This window comes from Lissotriton vulgaris, chromosome 6 (assembly GCF_964263255.1).
Source record: "Lissotriton vulgaris chromosome 6, aLisVul1.2, whole genome shotgun sequence".
NCBI classification, from domain to species: domain Eukaryota; kingdom Metazoa; phylum Chordata; class Amphibia; order Caudata; family Salamandridae; genus Lissotriton; species Lissotriton vulgaris.
In genome coordinates this window covers 396,746,385-396,771,310 of record NC_141694.1, presented here as the reverse complement: position 1 = coordinate 396,771,310, position 24,926 = coordinate 396,746,385, and the positions used below count along the sequence as shown (strand labels likewise).

The 24,926-nt window shown below is 43.5% G+C and overlaps 1 protein-coding gene across 1 annotated transcript in view; it reads left to right on the top strand.

The window, feature by feature from the left end:
• CSMD1 (CUB and Sushi multiple domains 1) overlaps nt 1–24,926 on the top strand; it is a 3,932,590-nt gene that overhangs the window by 2,865,832 nt on the left and 1,041,832 nt on the right. Inside the window, exon 40 of the mRNA XM_086925641.1 lies at nt 17,391–17,507. Coding sequence (XP_086781767.1) covers nt 17,391–17,507 — 117 coding nt within the window. The remainder of the gene's footprint in view (nt 1–17,390; nt 17,508–24,926) is intronic.

Below are 24,926 nucleotides of genomic sequence, written 5' to 3'. Positions count from 1 at the left end.
GCATTCCTCTCCAACCACTGGTTTTGTATACCACCACATATTGATCTGTTTGTAATTTCGCATCTTCTCTACATAAGCCATACTACATTTTTTCACACAGGTCTAGAAGAAAGCTGCCACACCGCTAAGGAGGCGATCAGGCTGAAACATTTTGATCTATTTAGTTCTATGACAGGTTGAATATGCTCCTGCCTTAGCCTGGTTTAAATCCTGGCCTACCTGCGCCCTAATCAACTTTATAGCACACCAAGGAATTAGTTGTATCTCTTATTCACTTTCATCTTTTCACTCCTCACCACAACCTGCTCCCCTACATGTTCAGTATACCTCTTTCTAACAAAGAAAACATCCCTGAGTTCCTCCCTTTCAGGGAGGATGTTGTATACAACATTATGACCAGCTTCCTAATGCAAGCATGTTACCCTCTGATGAAGCCTGCCACCTTTAGGTAGGTGAGGGAAACCGCCCTTTAAAAGGGACAGTCCCAGGCACTACTCCACATTCTATAGGCCATGGGGCACTTTTTGTGGTATTCATTTTTGGACAATGCTAATTGATCTGCTTTATTTATGCTGATTGCTCATCTCCTGATAAAGACTATAGGCTTGCCTATTATAGTTTGGTGTTCTGACCCTTTGACAAAGCCAGTACGTCTGACTTACTTAAAATGACACCCCATTATGTTGTTACTTACACTTATAAAAAAACTCAGCAATTCACTAAAAAATAAAGGTTAATGTGACATTATAGTTAGGTGAAAAAATGTCAGTGACAAAAAACTTTTGAAACAAAAAAAAACAATAAAATCATCAGTTATACTTTTCTGAAGTAAGTAACACATGCCCTCGGCATGCACCGCTTATATTCTCACATATTACACAACTCATGACATGTTCAGTGACTGCGTCAATAACAACCTAATGTGATCTGAAATTGCCTCAGTGATGGCAACGCTGTGCATGGCATGGGAATGACTGATTGTTACCTTAGGGCACAGGTTATACTCAGGGCCACTGGAATTATGCGGTGGGAGAGGATCAAATTTCTATGCCAGGTTTGAGTAAATTATACAGCAAGAAAAGTCAAATTAGGGAGCATGATGCAGCACATTTTGTAATACTAATACTTCATTGTTTGGACATTTTTAAACTTGGTAACAATGGGCATTTGTTGCATCTCATTAGTATCAGTTTCACACCCAAATATAGCAATAAGCAACAGAAAGGTGACCAGTCCTGTTTTGTAAAGGGCCTTCAAGCACGAAGCAACACTTTTTGCTGTATTTTTAGTAACTTTTGAACGGTTTGAGCTAGAAAAAATTATTTTTCAATAAAATATGCAGATTATGCTGCAGATGATGGATTATGTGCCAAATGGTGCAAATCTATAATTATGCATAAAATGCGCTGAGTTTGCTTTTTTCCGTGACTATATATACTTACCTTCACAATATTTTAAAAATCATGGGGCATATTATCAAGGGGGTTTATCTCCGCTTTTTTGGCTTTAAAAGCCAAGAAGGCAGAGATAAAATTATCTCCCTATTACCAAGCTGTCGCTAACACCAGTTAGTGACTGCTAATAGGAGATAGCGACCATCTTGGGCCCCGCTTTGCATGTCAGTGATATTTATCACTAATGACATGCAAAGTGGGCGTGCCAAGATGTTAGCGACTGGAAACAGTCCCTAACCTCGCTATCTCCTATTACCAACTTTTGGAGATATCCGTGCTAAGCGCGAATATCTCCAAAAGCTAACACCTGCCCTGAGCAGTTCTTAGCCATGTTATCCAATGGGAGGTGGATAACATGGCTAAGAGCATTTGCTCGATAATGCATGAATATCGCTGACTTTTCAGCGATATTCATGCATTGCGGCCGATTTTTATCGCATTTGCGATAAACCTTGCTAATAGCAAGGTTTATCTGCGATAAAAATCGCCGATGTGCGGCGATAATTTTTGTCTCTAAACAAGTTAGAGACAAAAATTATCGCTAGTTGTTGGTAATATGCCCCCATATTTTATTCACAATATGCACATGCGTCTAAGCAGCCTCGTTTGCCAATGCATTGTGTGATTTTTTTTTTACTTCTTTCTATTTCCGAGGTAGAAATGCAAGCAGTGCCATTTAACGTATCAGCAATTTCTCTAGGGAGCTGGAGACATTGGATGCTGGTTTTCGATAGTCCAGGCCTGCCACTGAGCTGTCAAAAAGACTCTCCAGCTCCCCCAGGTTTATTTGTGCGGGCACAGAGGAGTGAGAGCGAGAAAATCAGATTGAAAAAAGGATGAAAGAAAGGGAAAGGCTCCGGCTGGTTTGCACGTTTTTTTTAGCTCCGACTTTCATTCCCAATCCGGCCCTGAATGTAATTATATATCCACTTCTCATGATTTAAATGAGCAGTGAAGTACAGGGCTTGCATTGCTGATGGGAACGAATTCTGTCCCCCCTGATGTATTGCTCCTTTGCCTGCAACGCTCCTTTGCCTTTGTGCAAGATTCAGCACATTATTCTGCGACGTAGGATGAACCGGGATGTACACCTCCCACATACCATGATGGCACAGACCCGAGCTGGTGGCAGATGAAATTCCACACAGAATTGTTTTCCCCTTTGCAAATCCGAATTTTTACTTCACACTTGGATAACGTGTTTTTTTCTGGTTCCACTCATGCTGACCGGGGAAAAGTCTTATTTATGCAGGTTTCAATCCTCACTGAGAAAGAGACAATGACAATTCTTTAAGGCACATATAACAGTCACCAAATTGAAACAGCATGCCACTGACTATTTTTCTTGCCTTTCCAGGAAGGATCATTAACCATACTTAGTAGTAGAACACAGGCTGGTGTTTTCGATCTCGCTGACTAGGCTTTATCATAAGATCATACGAAGAACAGATTTTTTTAAAGAAAAGTGTCATGAAATTCATTTGACATGAAAGAATGGCCAAAAGCCCATCGGCCATTTGCAGATGAGCGCAGTGGCGTGACGAAACTTTACGGGCCCCCCTTCAAAGTACATAGAGCGGGCCCACCTCCGGACTCACATAGCAGCTCTCAAGCCTGAGTACAGTGCTGAGGGGACCCCGTGGAGCTCGGGGGCCCGCCGCCATGCGAGGGCCTTTGTTATGTCACTGCGTCCACAGCCTTCAAATGCCCCATCACCCCAAACCGCTAATTTTCTCTATGGTTCCCATCAACTTCCACCCAGCTCTCATCATGTTCAATCCACCTTGCATGTACCATCATCTCCTCAACCTATTGCCCCCAAGGGCCTAAAGTTTCACATCGCTCCCCTAAACCCCCAGCCATGACCCATCAGTGCCCAAAGCCCTCCTGTCACTCTCAAAGCCATATCGTCCATCACCCCATACAGCCATGCATAACCTGCTGTCTCTAGAAGATTCCCCACCAAAAATCTTCTGTATCCTATTGTCCCTCTAGAGTCAAAAGTACTAGAAAATAAATATCCCAGCAAATTACTCCAAACCCAAATGTCCACCATTGTTTTAAAACTCACTGAAGTCGCATTATACCCAAATCCAGGTTAGGTTCCATCACCCCAAACTTCTTATGGCCTATTACCCACACACACATTCTATATCCGATCACCTGAACTCTACTTCCTCTAAACTCCCTGCCAAAACCCCAACCAAACTCTATCTGATATCCCATCACCTCTTGCCTGCCTTATAGGTCATCACCTGTAAGCCCCTCCTATGACCATCCCCCTCTTCCCTATGTCCCATGGCTCACCATCCGCTCACAGTGGCCTGTTTTTTTATCTGTTTATTAGGTTCACTCTTCAGCCTCCCAAACTAGGAGGAACTGGGATGGGTTGAGCAAGGGTCCCTGATCTCAAATGCGACTGGTGTGGCAGCTCTGCAGAAGTGGCTGGATGTGGCGGCAGAAGCCATTGATTCCCCATCCATCGCCTCCAGGTGAATCAGGAATCCTTAGAGTGCATGGGAGGAAGGAAGGACCAGCAGGCAACTGGTCCCCATCCTTTCATTCTTCCCGGGCGCAAGCTCCATGGACCTTCATCCATCACTTCCTCTTTAACCCTCGTTCTGAGCGTGGACTGTGGGGTGCTTGCACTGCAGGCTGGAGGAGCATGGAGAGTGGATGGAGAAAGGCAGGACTGTGGGGGGAGAGAGGAAGCAGGGGGAGTGCAAGCCACAGCGTTCAAAGCTTCAGTATCCTTTCATCATACAGAGGTGCCGGCCGTGGCTAGCACTGGAAGCACTTGAGGACCTGGCCAGCCTATCAAAAAGTGGCATAGTGGGGGTCTACTCTCCTGAATGGACAGATGAAACTAAGGGTCCTTCATGCATGGCGAAGTCCTGCTCCCCCCCACCAGGTGAAGTGAGTGCGATTCTTCTGACATGTTTCTGATGCTCCCAAAAGTTAAGTCCTGTTAACCACTGGACTGCATCTATTGCCCAACCTCAAGGCTTTACCAGAGCCCCCCTCTGAACCCAAACTAAGGGGTCGATTAGGATGGCGGATGGATCGCCACCGCCATGCAGGCGGTGGCGATCCATCCGCCATCCATGCCCGTCCGCAACCAATTTCCCCCCGCCATATTACAATGCGGCAGACAGAAACACCGTCCGCCGCGGTCGGCTTGGGACCATGGCGGAAAAGCTTGAATATGGTGGCGGTTAGGATGTGGTATGCCTTTCCGTGCCGTTGCGGCAATGCCGCTACGGAAAGGTATACTGTCTTTGCTTTGGGTGCCCCCATGGTGAAGGGGGTGGGGGGTGCACATGGGGGGTACCTATGGTACCCCCCTGCGTTTCCAAGTACAACATGGCAGGCACCGCGCGGTGCCTGTCATGTTGTGCTTGGAAACACACAACATGCCTTTTTAGCATTGCGGCGGCCGGTGTTTCAAGCACTGTCCGCGGCAATGTTAAAAATGCGGTAAGCACCCGCCACTGTGGCTGATGCATCCTAATTCGGGACATGGAACCTCCACCCTTGTGGCGGATGGTCCCTGCCCCAGACAGGAAGGCGGACGGACAATGTCCGTCCACCATCCTAATCGACCCCTAAGTTACAAATTGGCACTTTAAAAGTTCATTTTTATTCATCTCATAGTACCTCACCTCGTGCATCTCATATTTATTCACATGATATTTTTATTCATCTCATGATACGTTTATTCACCTTGTGATATTTTTATTCATTTCGCAATATCGCCCTCATGATATAGACCCCCAAAGGATTAACAGCTTAGTCGGCCCTTCCAGGATTTGGAGGTGAAAGAATTTGCTGGCATGAGGGGAGGAAGGGAGCACTGCATTTGGACCTCATCTTCGAATCTTAGAAAGGCTGGTGTGCACTTGCTGTGAGAGCTGGATTGACAGTTCCTTGGAAAATGGACATTCACCATAAACATCTGGGAGGCTGCCAGAAACTCACTCAATAGTTGTACACTCATTTCCTTGAGTAACGTTTAACTGATATTTTTTATTTGTCAAAAATAGGGCACCCTTCAACTTGACACAAATTAAGTTCTTTATGTGTTATGTTATGTTATCAGTGGTTTTGTAGCGCGCTCAATTACTCTGGAGTATCCTGGCGCGAGGAAAGAAATGTGTAGAGGCAGAGATTATAAACAGAGGAAAGAAATTAAAGTGTCATTTTCCAAAGATGGGTTTTGAGTGCTTTTTTAAAGAGATTCAAATTCTGATTAGTTCGCAGAGCCAGAGGTAGAGAATTCCAGGCAACCGCTGCTTTCACAGCAATAGAGTGTCACCCAAGGCGGGATCATTTGAAACGTGGAACAACCAGCCGGTATTGGGTGGCAGATCAGAGGGGGCGGGTAGGAAGATACAGGGAAAAACGTTTCCTCAGGTAAAGTGGTCCCTGATCGTAAATGGCTCTGTGGGCAAAAGTAAGGGTCTTAAATGTAATCCGTTGAGAGACTGGAAGCCAGTGCAGACTGCGCAGATGGTGGCGGACGCTAGTCTTCCTTGAGATGTTAAAAAGGAGTCTGGCAGTCACATTTTGTATTATTTAAAGACGGTTTGTCAGATATGCCGTCACGCCAATGAACAGGGCATTAGCGTAGTCAATGCAAGAGAGAATGAGAGCTCTCGTCACTGTTTCTCTCGCCGCTCTGGGAAGAAGAGGAAAAAAATTGCGGAGAGCTTTAAGAGTACCGCAGGTAAGTTTCTTGATATGCTCCTCAAATTTTAAATCTTCCCCGAACCAAACTCCCACGTTTTTAGCCGTGTTGCCAACGGAGCTAAGAGGTGGAACGTCCGTAGGCCACAGGGATTCGCTGAAATTTGGGGGGAACTGCCCATAAAGTAAGCTTTCAGATTTGTCTTCGTTGCACTTTAGCTGGGCAGATGCCAGCCAATTGAAGACTGAGGAAAGACTGGTCCGGGCAGATGAAGTGGCCAGATCCGTGGGCGACCAAGTAAACAGCAGTTGTGTGTCATCAGCATGGGCTATTATTTTAGCGCCCAGTTGTTCGGCTAGGAAAATCAGGGGGGTCAGATAGACATTAAACAATGACGGACTTAGAGTCGACCCCTGAGGCACCCCGGTGGAAAGAAGCTTGGCCGATGGCGAAAAGGGGGTAGCCATACCTGCTGAGTCCGTTTGAGAAGAAATGAAGTCAGCCACTCTAAGGCTGAACCAGTGACACCAATGGATGAAAAACAGGTGAGGAGAAGCTGATGAGGAACCGTGTCAAAAGCGGCAGAGAGGTCCAACAATATTAGAGCCGCTCTGCCGCCTGCGTCCAGACACTCCCTGATGGCCTCAGACATTTCCACCAGTGCAGATTCCGTGCTGTAAGCAGCGCTGAACCCAGATTGAGCAGGGTGAAGGGCCTGAGAGGTTTCAACAAAAGCTTTCAATTGGCGGAAAGCGATCTTCTCGCATACTTTGGCCAATACTGGCAGCAGGGAGATTGGCCGGTAGTTAGCTGGAACTGCCGGGTACAAGCCTGATTTCTTCAGCAGTGGCTAAAGTTTAGCCTGCTTCCAGCAATCGGGGACTATTGCCGTCCTAAAGGAGAGACTAATTATTTCAGTGACCTCATGACAGAGCACATTCGCCACCCCTCCAAGAACGCCCACTGGACAGGGGTCAGTAGGTGAACCAGATTTCATGTATTTTAGAACAGCTAGGGTATCAACTTCAGATGGTGGGGAAAATTCCCTGAAATTGTGAATAGTGGAAAGGGAAGGTGGGAAGTGTGCTAAGGGCGATAAACTCTGACTGAGACAGGTAGTACGCAGACTAGCCTGAATCCCTGCTATTTTATTTTTAAAAAATGAGGACAAATCCTCGCACCAATGTGCAGAGGATGGCACTATTGGTTGCTCAGCGCAGGGGGAAAGAAAGCTGTTGACAATGGCAAAAATGTCCCTACTGTTATCATTGGCCTTAGTAATCCTACCTGCATAGTATTCACTCTTAGCCATCCTAATGCTGGAATAATACTTCCTCTGTGCCGCATGTAATATCCCCTTAGCGCTAGGGCAATAGGAAAGCGGCCAGCATCTTTCCAATTTTTTGCAGCCGAGCTTCAGCTCTCCTAGAGCATGCGAGAACCAGGGCTTAGAGGGAGCAGAGCGTTTTTTTGAACTAGTGCTCTGTTTAGGTGCTGGTATTTGAGTTCATACTCATCATGCACTGGAGTACTGCTTTGCGCTGTACGCTGTCTCTCCAAAGTGACAATATAACTACTATAATTTTGGCCTGGTACATTTAAGGGTAGAGCTTTGGTGCAGCGAGAACCAGAGAGGGGCAGCATGCATGCTCTGCCCAGCGTCCTCTGCCCGCTAAGTCCTGGGAATAAGCCCATCAGTCACATGGCACTTTGGAAAATCCCACAGGCCACACCTTTGACACCTCAAATTCCTACGAACCCTCTGCCCATAGGGACAGCTGACTAGGTGTTGTTTTGTGGTGTTAGGAGGGGTCCCTTCATCCATTTGTGCTAAACTCGGTAGCTAAGGGTGAGAGCCTCAGCTAAAATGAAGCACAGAATGGTCTGTATCCCAATCTGGCACCAGCTAATCAAAACGCAGCTCACTATAAGCATCCTTTAGATTGCCCATCTCTGCGCCTCTTCAGCCTGTAAAGTTTGGAATTGACAAAATAAGATAAGGACAGGGGGCTAGAGATGAGAATGCACGAGTAGTTCCATGAGAGTACAGAACTATTATCTGCTTGCAAGACTCCCAATTTGCTTTCAAGAATGGCACACTTTGTGGATGGCTCATACTGCAGTGTATACAAATATCTCCATTTCATGAATACATCTTATTGGACGGTATTAAACTTGCTCATTGCAAGGCAGCAAACTCAGTTTGTTTACACGCGGATCACAACAATATTGCAGCATGGTGCACAGCAACTGGAAACACCCTGACACAAGAAAAAAAATACATCATCGTTTTTGTAGCTTTCTTCCCTAAGTCCCATGTCCTGAAATTCCTACAGTTTACCGCTTGTTAGCGTAAAGTACCTCGACGCCTGGAAAGTATGCACTTTCTATTAAAATCTGCACTTGCCTTAAAATAATGCAGTATTCTTCCTCAAAAATGCATAGGAGGGGTGCAGTCGTCTTTAAACCATTCTAACCTTCTCTTCAACAGCACTGCGCTCTCCTATAAACACTGCAGCACTTTCTTAAAGCTGCTTTTCTTAGAAAACTGCTGTATTGCCCAAGAAAGCCAAAGAACAGACAGGGAGGTGAGCAGCATAAGACACACTATGTTTTAATTTTATTGCTGCGCATGCCTCACCATGAAGCCCGCCCCTCCCCAGCTGATTTCAATCCAAATTATCGGATTACCACCCTGCCACCCACTGAGACTCAGTGTCCTACGGTCCTCGACACTACCCACGGACACTGTCACTCCTGCTACTAGGCTCAGCCTCGGACGCAGCGCAGACTCTGACTCAGCTGACCTGAGGGCTGGGGCTGGCCTGCTGAACCTGGCCCACAGCTTCAAAGTTAGGCGCGAGCAGGACGGGCAGGCAGCAGAAGGCAGGGGCAGGGCAAGATTAGCCAGGCAGGGACCGGGGGCTAATACATTAATTTAAATTATGGCCGCCGTTGACGGACCTCGGACAGTCCTGCGTAGGAGCGTGGCTGGGTCTTCTTGGGAGTTGGGATGCCACATCTCAGTCTCACGCCGTCACACGCTCTTTTAAATGCGCGCACTTAATGCGCATGTCAGGACAAATTCAAATTAGGGCATTGGTCACCAGCCCTTCACCACAATGAAGAACTCACACACGCATTGCGAAAGCAACTGCGGGCCGCGCTCACCCACCCACCATTTAATATAAAGAGCCTCAGAGAGGGGCCCTGGCCGGGGTCATGCACCATTTATTAAGAGCCTCAGGGGCCCGGACCCAGGGCCCATGGTGCGCGTGTGCAGCAGTTGTTGCGCACCATTTAATGGTTATTAGCTTCTGCGGCCCGGCGGGGCCCAGGCGTGCATGAATGCCTTGCGCACCATTTAATTTATTAAAGGTGGAGTGCGCACTGCGCACCGCGCACCATAACCACTCAATTCATGATGAAGTAGGTGAGGGGACCCCTGGAGCGCGGGGGCCCCCCCACAATGCGAGGGCTGCAGGGCCTGTGTTACGCCCCTGGGTGTGCGTCATTAGTCGCTCCAATGTGGAGATGTGGGGGACCAAAGAAGTGGGTCATGACCGGAAGTGGTCATGAGTTATGCGACAGAGGGGAGGTGCAGTGTGTGTATATGTAATAGAAAAGGCTGAAACAACAAGTTTATTATAACTTGGCGTGCTATTTAAAATTAACTATATGCTACCTACTCGAAAGTGTATGAAGACTCTTTCTATGACACCATTTAAGCTCAGCTCTCCTGATTAAATTATGGGCAAAAAAAAGAGAGATTTCACATCAAATTGTAAATATGTGGATGTAACAGTGGATTCATCCCCCACCAATAATGAAAAGAAATGTGATGACTAACATATCTATGAATTTGAGCTATCTTGTTAGGAAACCCATGGGCTTCTTATAAACACCGGATTGTGTTTTGCACCGAAGTTTGGATCCATATTTTTGCCACAACTTTCTGTAATTGAACTACACAGTTCACGTCAGTGTCGGCTAAACTGTTAATAGGAGTGTCTTGTAACACTTGTCAGGCATAATGGCATATACATTGGGATACATTTTTAAATAACTAGACCATACTAAATCTTTTCCAGGCAATAAGTTGTCATCATTGCACAGAATGTGAACATTTGACAGAGGATCGAGTACAGATTTTAAAAGGTCTCTCCTTAAACTTACACCCACTTTGCTGAATCCTGCTTGCACGTGAATGCACTGACGTCTACATTCAAGTGTGTCTGTATTAATATATTAATTAAAGTTATATATTTCAGACTCTCTTCTTCTAGCACCTCCTTACACCAGACGTTTATTGTAATTTCCCAAATTATTTTGAAAAGACTTTGGGGCATATTACCAACAACTAGCGATAATTTTTGTCTCTAACTTGTTTAGAGACAAACATTATCGCCGCACATCGGCGATTTTTATCGCAGATAAACCTTGCTATTAGCAAGGTTTATCGCAAATGCGATAAAAAACGGCCGCAATGCATGAATATCGCTGAAAAGTCAGCGATATTCATGCATTATCGAGCAAATGCTCTTAGCCATGTTATCCACCTCCCATTGGATAACATGGCTAAGAACTGCTCAGGGCAGGTTTTAGCTTTTGGAGATATTCGCGCTTAGCGCGAATATCTCCAAAAGTTGGTAATAGGAGATAACGATGTTAGGGACTGTTTCCAGTCGCTAACATCTTGGCACGCCCACTTTGCATGTCATTAGTGATAAATATCACTGACATGCAAAGCGGGGCCCAAGATGGTCGCTATCTCCTATTAGCTGTCACTAACTGGTGTTAGCGACAGCTTGGTAATAGGGAGATAATTTAATCTCCGCTTTCTTGGCTTTTAAAGCCAAAAAAGCGGAGATAAAGCCCCTTGATAATATGCCCCTTTGTTTTAAAATTTATTTGATTTTATGGATCAATTCTTTTGGATTCATTATAAATGGATGCACATACACCCGCTTACAACCTCAGGCTGTGGGGAGCAGCTGAAACTATGAGACGTGTGTTAGGTTTGATATATGTAAGCTCTCACACATGCAAAATGTCCTGTGTAAGAACAATGATTTTTGGCACCAAACAGGAAAACAAACTTCTCTCTCAGCTCCCACCACCCTGTCTCTCAGTTAAACCTTTGGAATTCCACTCTCCCTTGAGAAGAGCTTCAAAAGGCAGGTACGTTTGTGCCCTAGTGATCCTGCTGCTTATACAGATGCCCTTCCATAGTTTGCAGGTCCTGTGTAGCTACATTGACCCTGTAATGCATAATACTCTAAGGAACTTGAGGCAAATAATCTTCTAAAACTCCATGTCAAGAGTGACAAGCATAGTTTCCATGATTATTCAGACCTTTTGTCCTTTGCTTAAAGCACGGGTACTCACAAACTTTCTCTCGGGGCCAAATTTACAGTGTGGTTTGTGGCCGAGTGCCGCACCGGTGGGGGCGGGGTCAGTGGGGGGGGGCGCGGTAGAGTTAACCCCTTCCAGGTATCAGATGGCCCCCGGGTGGGCTTGTGCGTCGGACGGCACATGCATTAAATTGGACCGCACTGTGGGGTAATTTGACAGGCATCGAAAATGTTAAAAAAAATCTTGTCATCATGAGATCGAACACAGGCCCCTGCAGCAGACACATTAGTCCTCTGAGCCAACAGTCCCAGCATACACATATCCATCCATTCATCCATCTATCTATCTATCTATCTATCTATCTATCTATCTATCTATCTATCTATCTATCTATCTATCTATCTATCTATCTATCTATCTATCTATCTATCTATCTATCTGTCTATCTGTCTGTCTGTCTGTCTGTCTGTCTGTCTGTCTGTCTGTCTCTATCAATCTATTTATCTCCATCTATCCTTACCTGCCCATCTATCTCTATCTATCTATCTCTATCATCTTTCTATCTTTCTATCTATCTATCCATATTCTGAATGTGCTTTCATCTAATGTTCAGGGATAGTGACTCAAAGATGAAGCTGCTGCGGGAGAAGAGGACGTCGTCGGTAACACAAAACAGGAAAGTTCCCAAAAGGCCCTCTTAAAGTCATCTGTGAAAGCGCTTACAGCTGACTTTTAAAGGGCCTTTTGGGAAGCTTTCCGGTGCCGTGTGTGACGTTACAGAGGTGAGCAGTAAACACATAGAAGATGGCCGCAGGAGCAAACGTAGCGAACACGTATTTAATACATATTCACTAAGTATGATCCTGTGGCCATCTTCTGTGTTTACTGCCAGCCTTACTGGAAATGTAGAAACAGCAATGCAAAGTCTGCGGGCCGCCAATGAGAAGGCCTGCTGGGCCGCAGGCAGCCCACATGCTGTACTATGAGTACCAAAGGGCTTACAGCCTGATTCATCAACGACCCGTTTTGCGAGTCTATAATAGCGATTCATAAGGAATCACTCCCCCACATGCATCAAGCATTTTTGGAGTCGCAAACGGTGCGATTCCTTAAAATCGGCCGTTTGCGATTTCAAAAATGCTTTTTTGGATGCATCAAGCAATTTTAGAAATCGCAACATTTTTGCGATTTCTAAAATTGCGATTGCTTTTAAGAAATCGCAAATTTGAGATTTCTTAAAAGCAATGCATGATTACTTTTTAAATTGCGAAATCGCAATTAGGGGGTCAAATTTACCGAGTGGTTGAACCACTCGGTAAATTTGCAAAAAGTGTTTAAAATGCTGAAAATGCATTTTTTTCAACATTCATGTTACGGACACACATGTCCATAGGACATGTGTGTGTGAAACATGATGCGAAAAATACATTTCAGGGGTGCATGGGGGGGTCCTTTGGACCCCCCCTGCACCCATGAAATGCATTAACAAATTGCGATTTTTCAAAGTGAAAATCGCAATTTGCTAATGCCTTCCCATTGCTTCCTATGGGCCTTTTGGCCCATAGGAACCAATGGGAATAGCGAATTCGCAAATTGTATTTCGGTAATTTATGCGATTCGGTAAAAATTGCGATTTTTACCGAATCGCATAAATTTACCGAAAATATTCATGCATCCCGTTTTGCGAATTCTTAATTGCGAATCGCTATTTTTCGCAATTAAGAATTCGCAAACACCTGGGATGATGCATGTGGGGGACTATTACAGGCTCGCAAAACAGGATTCATGTAGAAATCGCAAAAAAAATGCGATTCCTACATATTCCTTATTTGCGATTAGCAATTTGCTAATCGCAAATAAGATAGCGATTTAAAGGGTGCCAGGGGTGTCCAAAGGACACCCTGTAGCACCCCTTAAATGCAAATTTAAATAGGTGTTGCGTACACACATGTCCAAAGGACATGTGTGTGTTCAACATGCAACTTAGTAAAATGCTTTTAAAAGCATTTTTCAAAGTTTTCGCTATTTACCACGAGGTTTGACCTCGCGGTAAATAGCGGGCCGAAATTGCGAATTCGCTATTTAAAAATGGATGCTGAATTGCATTTAAGGAATCTCAAATAGAGATTCCTTAAATATAATTCCTCGCTAAATAGCGAAATCACTATTACCAATTTTTGCATTTGGGATGATGAATCCCAAATGCAAAAATCGCACTCGCAAAGGGCCAGATTCTCAGAATCTGGCCCTTTGCTAGCTCAATTCTGCATGATGAATCAGGCTGTTAGAGTGTTATACATATCTTCTTCTTCCTTACCAGTTCCCAAATCTGATATAGTCAGACCCTCTGACTGAGCATGTCCTCCCTGCCTCAGAGTCCCAAGAGCACCTGTTTTGCTGTGCACAGCAGTAGTGTGATTAAGTGGATATGCTAGCCTGTCTGCTGTTTGATAAAAAATATTGTGGATCAGAAGCCTGATGAATGTAATGTTGAACATTACATCTTTCTCTATATTTATATATGTATAGTTTAGGAGTTCCTCCCAGTAAATGCAGAAATGAGCTGGTCGCTCCACACCCTCTCTGGCACTCTTCACTCCTGGATCTTCTCTAGGTGTGTACTTTTTTGGATGTTAAATACCACTAAGTAGATATCTTAGTCAATATTTATTTATTGGATGAGCTACATATTTGCTATGTAGAAATCGTTTCCGATTCTTTATCTGTCAGTGTTTCACTTAATACTAATAGTACCAGCTCCTCTGTTCTGAGGTCAAACAAGGATGAGGATCTGCCAGGTGGGACTGATAGAGCTCAGCCTGAATGTGTTCATCGTCAGCCTTCAGTCTTAGTGATTAGACATTTTTTATATGAGGTCAGCTGTCTGCTTGCCTACTCCTTCAGCTCTCTGTGAGACACCCAGTGCCTCATCTACAGATACCTTATTGTTTCAGACTCAGGCACCTCAAATTCTACCTAAATTTGGTCGAACGTTTTGGGGCCCTCAGTGCCTTAGAAATCCCACCACCCTTTTGCCACCTGCCAGACTGCATATTGATCCCGGTCTATAGCAGGGCGTAGTCTGGATTACCAATACGTGGTGTGTGCAGTGACATGGAACAGGTTGAGAGACCCTTACTAATCAATACTGCATCCCATGAAGCTAGCGAGAGCCTGGCAATAGGGAAGGAATATAACTATTACAATTTGTGCTTTTCTGCCAACCGAGTTGATTTCCAGATGTAGTTGTTAGTTGGTTGTGAAACATCAATACTTTTCATTTTCTGCCCTGTTCCATTCGACCATAAAGTACAGCTGTTCTGCATGCTAGTAGTTAAGTATATGTGGATCTGAATCCCTCTATTCCAATGAGTAAAACATTATAGAGCTAGTATGGGTTTTTTCTTGCCCCAATAAAAGGTATTGATTAATCATTAAATTTCCTCCAGAGTGCCTTTGGGGCTGAACAGGCAGGCTCTGCAACCTATACAAAATTATTTTGACAGCTGCATATCTGCTAGCCAAGACAGGCCTCCCATGTGCCACTCCTGGAGATCCATCTTTAGGGAGCATATATGCTTGCTACAGTTTTCATGTGTTGTTTTCTCAAGGGAGGGGAATTTTTTAACTTCTAGATAAGAAATAGGCCCATCACTCCAGTCCAGTAGAAACCTCATCTGCAAGAAGATTTTCTGCTCCACGGTGTCAGACAAGTTCAGAATCAGTGAATTCAGCAAGTTAATTCTGAACCCAGAGGCCAGGCTGAACCTCCTGTGTTCCTGCAGAAGTGGTGGCAATGAGGTGACCAGGTGTTTTAAGGCAACTAGCATGTCATCTGCCAACATGCACATTTCAAGGTTCTCTAGAACGCTCACTCCATGTGCAAGACATTCTCAATACAAGGCAAGGAGGATCCATGCATTGGCAAAAATAAGGCTGTATGAAATTCATGCAATATTCTTTCACATAAATACGCAAAAATTCTGCAAAATTATGCTTATTGCAAATTCCTCATTTTGTACTATATTTTAGCACAAAATGTGCCTTTTAGCATGAAGACATTTAAAAAAAAAAAAGCACCATGAAAAACCTCCGCTCACATTCTTTTATTCATTGAAAATGTTTACGGTGTTTCATGATACATTTTTATATCTAATAGAGTGTAACTATGTGAAGAGGTGTGATAGCATCGTTTGAGGCATTTCAGAATAGGTATAATGCAAAATTCCCAGCATTATTCAAATGACACCAGTTTAATTTCAATGTTGCCAGGCCTAGTTAAAACAAGAAACCTCCAGTGCATTCATGAGGAATGGTCAATGTATCCTGGCAAATGCTCTCTCAGCATCGACCGAAAGTAGTAAGGCAAAGGCCATCTATTCGCATCCCTCAAGCAGGGAGGGCATCAGCGAGTATGGCCTCGCATTTGCGATAGCACCCTTCCCGCTCAGATGCAATCTTTACACTGTAATTTATATTTCACGATTTTTGCATTGGACTATCTACCCTTTGTATGTTCCAGAGATTGTGGCCTGCTGTATGTAGACAGTGACTCCGGGTCCCAGAGTCATCTGACAGATCTGCATACCTATAATGTTTCTATCTTCAGTGCACTTGATGTAGAGACCTGTCCAAGAGGCATATGTCTAAAGGCATGCCCCAACCGCATCATACCCTGCATCTGTGCAGCTCAGGAACTCAGTCACTGGCTAAAAGTCTCCTCCTCAAATGTGGTCTGACTGGTGGCCTTACTGCCTTCGTGATGGATTCTTTTTGCTGAAAATTGTGGACACATGTCTAATGGTTTGTTGATTCAGTGATAGTGTGAGTTCACTCGGTGTGTGCGGTCAAGTATATTTGCCTTCTCTTTGAGATCCAGTATGATGTACAAAAACAGTTTTCTGATTCAGGCTTCAAACTGTTTCCCTTCAGAATCGTGAGGCACTCCTCTAGCTATGATGTACTTACACCAGACGGATTCTCTAGATTCTTTAAATGGGCTTATAGATACAAGTTTTGGTTTTTACCATGATGAGATCCTACCTTCTCCTCTCTCTTATCTCTGCAGACCTTGTGTTTCTAGTTAGTATGAGGCCTGGATGTGGAAGTCCACTCTAGCACTAAGAGTCTCTTTGTCACTAGCCAAGTGGATGAAATGGGCTCATTCTTAGGGGTGAGTGGGGGATGCTTTAATTGGGCTTGCTAATACAAAGTTAGCTTTAGTTCCAGGATGTCGGAATTACATGTCTTTCCTAACTTGCACCATGATGATCCACTACGAAATGGGGAAATAGCTAAATTATAATTTTGAGGCCAAAGTTGAAAGGCAGATGTATTGCATAAGTGTGTTTGTACTCAGATCCATTTCCACGTGATATATTTATCATACCAAGTTTTATGATGTGTAATGTATTCATGTGAAACAATATTTTGTAGAAACCGAACATAGGAGCAAAAAATATAAATGGTACCTGCAAATTGGGATATGCCTAGGGCAATCCAATAGCCCATTAGATGGAATAACATTGGTTACAATTACTTAGAGTTTCTGATAATATAAGAGCAGCGATGAATTAAAACATACAATTGTATGCAAATTCGAAACATTATTTTGTACCAGGTTATTAGTACAATTGTCATAAAAAACATAATCACAGCATTTTATGAAATTGAACTACAACTGGTTGGCCCTTTGGTTACATCTGATAACGATTGTGCATTTTTACTCTAAAAATGACAAATGACATAGCTATTTCTGCAGTGTTCAACAAGCTATGGCATTTAAGACAAATATTAAAATACCACATGTAAATATAAAGGTTGTATGTCGAACAGTTTGGTTGATTAATAAAAAAAAGTTGTTTTTTTAATTAAGTTATATTTTTTCTTTATAGCAAAGTGCGGTGGTACACTGACAAGCATGACTGGTGTGATACTAACGCCTGGATTTCCTGGGAATTATCGCAGTAATTTAGACTGCACATGGAAGATTGTTTTACCAATTGGATATGGTAAGCAATAGTTAACTCTGCACATGCCGTGTAACTACAACGTGTTTTCAACGCTAGTGTTAACTGTAATATTACGAGGTTCGCCTCTATATAAATCTGTTAGTATCAATTGTTTCCACCGTAAAATGTAATAAGCACATTGTGATGCGTGGCTTTTGAGATGCGCACATTATATTATCACTACATATGTGAATCCATCTCTGCATCTAGGACTTCAACGTTTTGCTCCTTTTCAGCTTTTTTTCGCTGACTCAAAGATGCCAAATCCACTTAGAAAAGAGCCCCATGCTTTCTTTCTAAATGATTCCCATATGATTTAAAATGTGATTCCTCTGATGCACTTGTAATTGATTTTACAATATTCCCTTTACATTTTTTTGTTCTGCAATGCCTAGTTTCAACGGCATCGCTTTTAATAATGTGGATAAGTACTGCTCAATGAATATAGCTCTCCACTCTTGTACATTTTCCTGTGTTCTCAATGCAATCAATATGTACAGAAAAGCGTTCTCAATGCAATCAATCAATATGTACAGAAGAGCCTAAGCATGAATTGCAGGAGTACACAAACACCGCCCATGGCGAGAAGTCAGAAAGGCAAGGATTAATGCTTTATTGAATCCATTGGAGAACAATGCTTGCAGTGATCAGACATTTTATTGTCTAACCCCCCTTGACGAGAAATGAACAGGAAGCAGATTTTAACCTTCATGAATTCAAGTGCATATTTGCAAGAAATATTAAAATACAGATCTTCTTATTTATCTTATATTATATAGTATTGTAAGTACTATATTATATAATATAGTGTGAGTCAGCCAGTCAATTTAAATGATTAGACAAATCTTCATAAAAGTTTAGCACGGTATAATATAAACAATGCATCATATACTACAATACATTAAAAATTCAGTAACTATCAGTCAAAATTTCCATTGCAACAGTTAAATTGCAAATTGATAGAGTGGTCAACAAATGTACATAACAAATTCTGAAAGCATTCCATAACAGTTAAAAACCTTGCAGCAATTATAACTTAAAACTGTGTTCTTAAACATGGAGGTACAGATTTATCAAGCAGTTGCATTGCCCTTTCGCCTTGCAATGCAGCACAAGGGTGAAGCAACTTCTTAGTAAGATTCATCAAGCCACGCATTGCCACCTTGAGTGGCCTGATAAATCTAGAGTAACGCAACGTAGCGCAAATCGCTGCATTGCGCTACTCTGCCCCAGGGAGATGTTCCATGGGTGGAGAGTGGGTGCTTCCCCGCATCCACCCATTAATTTTGTCCCATTCCCGGATTTACCATTAGTGGTAGACTTGGGAATGTGTCACAATGCTATGCCTCCCTAGTGGAGGTTTAACAAGGAGAAATATTTCTTTCTGGTAGGAGAATATTTCTCCCTGTTTTTCCCTCTTTCCATGTGTGTCACAGGGACAAATTGGAAGAGATGAGAACCACAAACTTTGCTGGCTAAAAGTTACTATAAAATGTAAAGTGCCAAGACGCAGGAGAGTTAAATGTGATCTATATTGCAACTTTTGGGTAAATGTTAGCTAAAATTCCAAATTATATGTAGGGACCAGAGAAAAGTAGTTTACCACTGATTGCAATCGCTTAGGCTTTAATATGACGTTTGTTTAATCAATTGTCTATATATTTAGAAAAATACTCTAAGATTCCAATTTTCACAAAGGAGTCCATTGCATAAGCAAGCCAGGGTACTATAATCATGTTATCCAGAGCCAAAACATCTTTTAAAACAAGTCTTATAAGGCCCGCCTCTGGTGTTTGCCAGACCATAACCCATAAGGGGGGCCAGGCTTATGGTGTCCTCTGTATAAGTCATCCCAATCTCAACATGACAGATGCATGTTGGAGTGCTTGGTGAAACACCAGGGAGTCTCCAGAGGAAATCATTTACGACCTGTTGAATGAATATAGGGTTTGAATAGCCCCATACTCCTGCTCCATAACCCCCCATCAGAATACATTTAGACTTATAAAGAAGTAGCATCTTCCTGGCAGGCTTGTGGTCCAATTTAGGAGCAAAACGAAAAAGTGCTTCAAGAAATCAGAGAGCTGTTGCGCTCTCAAAGTCAATTCAAAAAACACTTGCATGCCAAATTAAAGGGGATTCCTAAGAAATTAAAATGTTCTTTGATGACTATGGCGTGAGACTTATTTTTTATGCATTTAGGGCCAGGCGTGAGACTTATTTTTTATGCATTTAGGGCCACTAATCAGGGTAAAAGAATGAGAGCGATTTATTTTCAAATCTAAATTATTCATAAAAGCACAGTAAGCATTAATCAAAATTTGCAGACCGTTTGCAGTCCTTGAAATGAAAACTGCATCATCCTCATATAATAAGGTAGGGAAGAAACAGCTTCCTACTTTTGAGACACCCGTCATGTGTGACGATAAATAACTCTCCAACCCATCGATATAGATTAAAAATAGTAAAGGGAGCCAAAATACTACCCTACCAGACTCCCCGTTTGCAACTTATAGAGTTAAAATACTCTCCATTTGGGCTATACCTAATCTTCACAGAAGTATCTCAATGTAAACATCTTAAAAAAGTGATAGTGTTTTTCTACACCCAGCTTTTCTAGCATGGACAATAGTTTATATTGATTTACATTATCGAATGCGCTTGACAAATCCATAAACACCATATGTAAAGCACCCTTGTCTGCTTGTACATACTTCCCTATTAGAAGTGATTAGTTTAAACATTGCTCTATTGTGCCAATGCCTGATGTGAAGCAAATTGGACATCAGAAAGAATATCATTACTCACTGCCCAGTCCTCCAACCTTATAAGGAAACCACTGCCCAAAATGCTTATTCTGGCACCCAATAGGGATATATGATGATAACAGAAGAGTAGATTCTTATTCCTTTTTTTAAAAATTGGGACATTTATTGCCTCTCTCCAGGATAGGATTAATAGGGCAACTATTGTTGCTCAAATCACATTTGTAAGGGGGCCCAAAACTGAGTGTTTACTTTACACATGTTCACTGGCATGCCATCAGGACCAGGGGCATTTACCAGTGAGCTTTTATTTATGGCTGATACAATTCTCTTTACACTAATCAAAGTACTTAAATCCTGGGCGGCCTCAAGATCAACCATCAAATGTCCTGCTTCACCAGGCTCTAGGGTAGTGATGGACTCGGAGTGAAATACCTCCACTCTGTCTTTCTTTCGCAAGTTTCTGTATTGTGCCTGATGTGATTCAGGGTTTGTATTTCTATTTCCACAGTTTGCCTCCAGGTGTCCTTTGGCATGCCTCTCTTCAATGTTCCTTCTGGGCTCCAGTGGAGATCTGTTTTGTAATAGTGATGTGTTTTCTTCTCTATGGTGTTTCTATCCATCTTCTTTTCTTCTTTTTGTCATAATCATGGTGTTCATGTTCTCTTGCTTGCATCTGGTGAGCAATTGCTGGTGAAAATGGTTCATAGTCAGAAAATGCATTAGAATATTTTCATGTTACTGGTATGGAAGGCTGAAAGTTTGATTATGTTGCTTTTCGCCATTCACCAGAATTCTGAACCATACAAGAGGGTGGATGGCATACAACTCTGGTATCACCTCTGCTTGGTGTTGGTGCTGTACTGAGATGAGCTCCACACATTGTTCAGCATCTTTAAGATATTCCTGGCCTTGTTCAGTTTGCTCTTGATGTCATTCAATGCCCCTTCATCATGTCTAATGGCACTGCTTAGGTAGCTGAGCTATCTAGTCATGGCTCGGTCCTCTCCATCCATCTTCATTGGCGAAGGGTTTTAGGATGTACACATAATTTCTTCATTTTGGTCTTTAGGCCCACTTGCTGTGCATAGATGTTGAGTGAGGCTTCTTCTCCTTCAGATTCTGGTGTGTGTGAGAGAGCAAGGCTAGGCGATTCACATAGTCAGGGTACTCTAATCTAGAGAATAAGGTCTATCTGACTTGGTTTTCAGTTGTGCTTTGCATTACCAAGTCAATCGCCAGGTTAAAGTACAACAATGATATACATCCCTGTCTCACACCAGTATGGACTTTGAAACTATACTCAGTATCTTCCACCTTGCAGGTAAAAACATTGTAGAACCTTCTGATGAGGATAACTATCTGGTGCATAATGCCATAAGCTCTCATTATAAGCCATAGGCTTTCATGGTGAATACTGTCAAAGGCTTTCTAGAAATCAATTAAGTTGATGTATAGGTGTGTCTGACACTCTGTGCACTGAGCTATGATGTTGCGTAGAGTAAGGATCTGCTCTACACACCCTCTGCCCTTACAGAATCCAGTTTGCATTGTATCATGATTTTTTCCAGGATTTTACTCGGGATTCCTTAATGCACTTTTTTTTTATTTAAAAAGGTTTTAGATGGCGCTACTGGACCCAAGTGTATCAGAGCGCTTTACAGGATACTTTACACATCATGAAAAAGAAACTCAATAAACGGCAAATTGTTAACATAGGCTAGGCGATAAAGTCATCCGAATGTAAAAGGAAAAGAAAGAGTAAATACAGAGATCATGTAAAGGAGAAGAGGGCTGTTTAAAAAGTAAATTGGGGGGTCAAGTAGTTAGTTAGAGGGGGAAGAAGGAGAGCGAGAGTAGGAAAGATAGTGGAAGGGAGAGTGTAGAGGACTGCAAAGAGTAAATGGGCAGATAGTTCAATAGGATTAAGGAGTGCATCCTGCTTTTAGGAGTTTGTCAGGAAGGTACGAGGGGGTGTTTTGGTGAAGGGCTTTGTGAGTGACACACGCAATCTTGTAGGTGGATCTGCCTTCGATTGGGAGCCATTTGAGAATTATGAGGACCGGGGAGATGTGATCATAACGCTTACCGTCAGAGATAAGCCTGGCCGCCAGGTTGAGAACAGATTTAATCGGGGCAAGATGGATTTTGAGGGTGCCAGCAAGGGTGGCGTTGCCATAGTCAATTCTGGAAAAGAAAAATTGATTATACAATGGTTTTAAAGTTGTCGATTGGAATAAAGGGTTTGATTTTTTTAGGGTGATGTAGAGTAAAGAGGGCACCTTTAGCCGTGTTTTTAATATGGGGGATAAGATTGAGATTCTGATTGACGCTAATGCCAAGGGATTTGACAGAGTTGGAAGTGGTGAGAGGGCAATTAAGTGCTTTGATATCAGCAATCCGGTGTTGGATAGGCAGAGGGTTATTTTTGGGAGCAAAAAGGATGATTTCATTTTTTTGGGCATTAAGGGGGCCGTCCGCCACCCCAGAGGAGGAGGGACCATCCGCAGGGGCTGCAAGGGCGTGCTAATTAGTATGTGACCGCCACCCTGGCGGTCACATCCTGTATTTTTAACATGGCGGCGGGTGCTGCTCGAAGCAGCACACGCCGCAATGTTAAACAAATGTATGTTTACCTTTGCATGCAGTACCACAGGTACCCCCATGTGCACCCCCCACCCCCCCCCCCTTCACCCCTGGGGGCCCGCAATGGGCCCCCGAAGACAACACCGCATGCCTTTCCACGGCGGAAATGCCGCCATGGAAAGGCATATGACCGCAGCTATCCTAATATGACTGGCGGTGTCTGATAGACACCGCCAGCCATGTTAGAGCTTTTCCGTCGCGGTCTGAAGGCAACCGCAGCGGAAAAGTGGCGGACGGAAAATAGATCCCCCAGCCATCCTAATCTGGCGGGGGTCTTTTTCCAGTCCGCAGCAGATAATCCGCATCCTCCGGGCCGGCGGTGGTTTCCGCTGGCCCGGAGGATGCGGATTATCCGCAATCATAATCGGCCCCTTAGTTTGAGGTGGTTAAGATGGAACCAGGCTTGAATTTTGGTCAAGGCATCATTGAGATGTAAGATGTTGTTGTGTGATTTGATCTTGTAATATAGTTGCGTGTCATCGGCATAAAGGTGGTAACTGATTTTAGCTTGTTTGAGAATAGTTGTGAGGGGTTCCAAGAAGAGGTTAAAAAGAGTAGGAGAGAGGATTGAGCCTTGTGGGACACCCAGTGAGACAGGTTGTGGTCTGGAGAGGCAACCATTCATTTTTATTTGTTGGGTTCTTTTATGGAGATAAGAGGTGATCCATTTGAGGACATTGCTGTTTAAACCGAAGCGGTCTTTGGGAGTTTTCAGACGGGTGAAATGATTAACAGTATCAAAGGCCGCAGAGAGGTCAAGGAGGATAAGGAGGGAGGATTTGCCTCTATCCAGAGAGCTGTGAATGTCGTCAGTAATGTTAAGCATCGCAGTTTCCGTGCTGCATCCCTTTCTAAAACCTGATTGGAAAGCGTCAAGGAGATTGAATGTGTTGATGTGCTTATCCAATTGTGACAGGACACATTTTTCAAGGGCTTTGGAAAGGAAGGGAAGGTTTGAGATCGGACGTAAATTGTTTAAGTCATTAGGGTCCGCAGCTGTGTTTTTAAGGATAGGGGTGATTTGACCTAGTTTGAGGGAATCAGGAACACTGGCAGTAACTAGGGAGGAGTTGATAATGTTGGTCCATAGAGGGGCAATGATGTGCTTAAGTTCTTGAACCAAGTGAGCGGGAAGAGGATCTTTGGTATGTGAGGAAGGTTTGAGTTTGGAGATGCTGGTGAGAACATCATATTCAGAAATCGGGCAAAATTCATTCCAAGAAGCATTGTTTTTTGGCAGGAGGTCAATGGAATTGGTGTCAAACTGGCGTAGAGAGAGGGAGGATTGAGGGGAGTTAGGCGAGGGGAGGGAAGTGGGCAGAGGTACAGTTGGAGTGCTAGGGGGGTGTGTTGGTTATGGGGAGGTGGGGTGTGAGGGGGTGTTGGGTAAGTGGAGGGGGGTGGAGAAAGATAGTTCAATCTTGTTGACTTTGTTAGAGAAGAAGCTAGCAATTTCTTCACATCTCTCGACAGTAGCTAATAGTTTTGGAGGGCCAGAGGAGGTTTGTTTTTTGACAATGGCAAACAGTTCTCTGGGACGGTTTCTAGCCTTGTCAAATTGGGAATGAAGTAAGGAGACTTTTTCACTGAAGATGTGCTTTTTGTAGTTGGCTCTGGCATTTCTAAGGAGTATCAAGTTAGAAGAGGAAGGTTGATTCCTCCAGGCACGTTCAGACTGCCTGAGGGCACGTCTTTCGTTATTTAGGTCAGAGTTGAACCAGGATTTGGATGGGATGTTTTTTAGTGGTTTAAGTTTAGGTAGGGCAATTTGGTCAAGGGCTTCGAGGATGGAATTGTTGCAATGATCAGTTAGGCCAGTAGTGCTATGGGAGAGAGGGGGGAGTGACATTCGAGATTTAATTATAGAATCCAGCTCGCCAGGTGGAATGAGGTGAAGGTTTCGGGTTTGTTTCATTTGTAAGCTGCAGCTTGGGGTTGGACGAGTAATAGAGCTGTTCATGGTGAAGAGGATAAGGTGGTGGTGGTAAGACCAGTCAACTGGAATGAT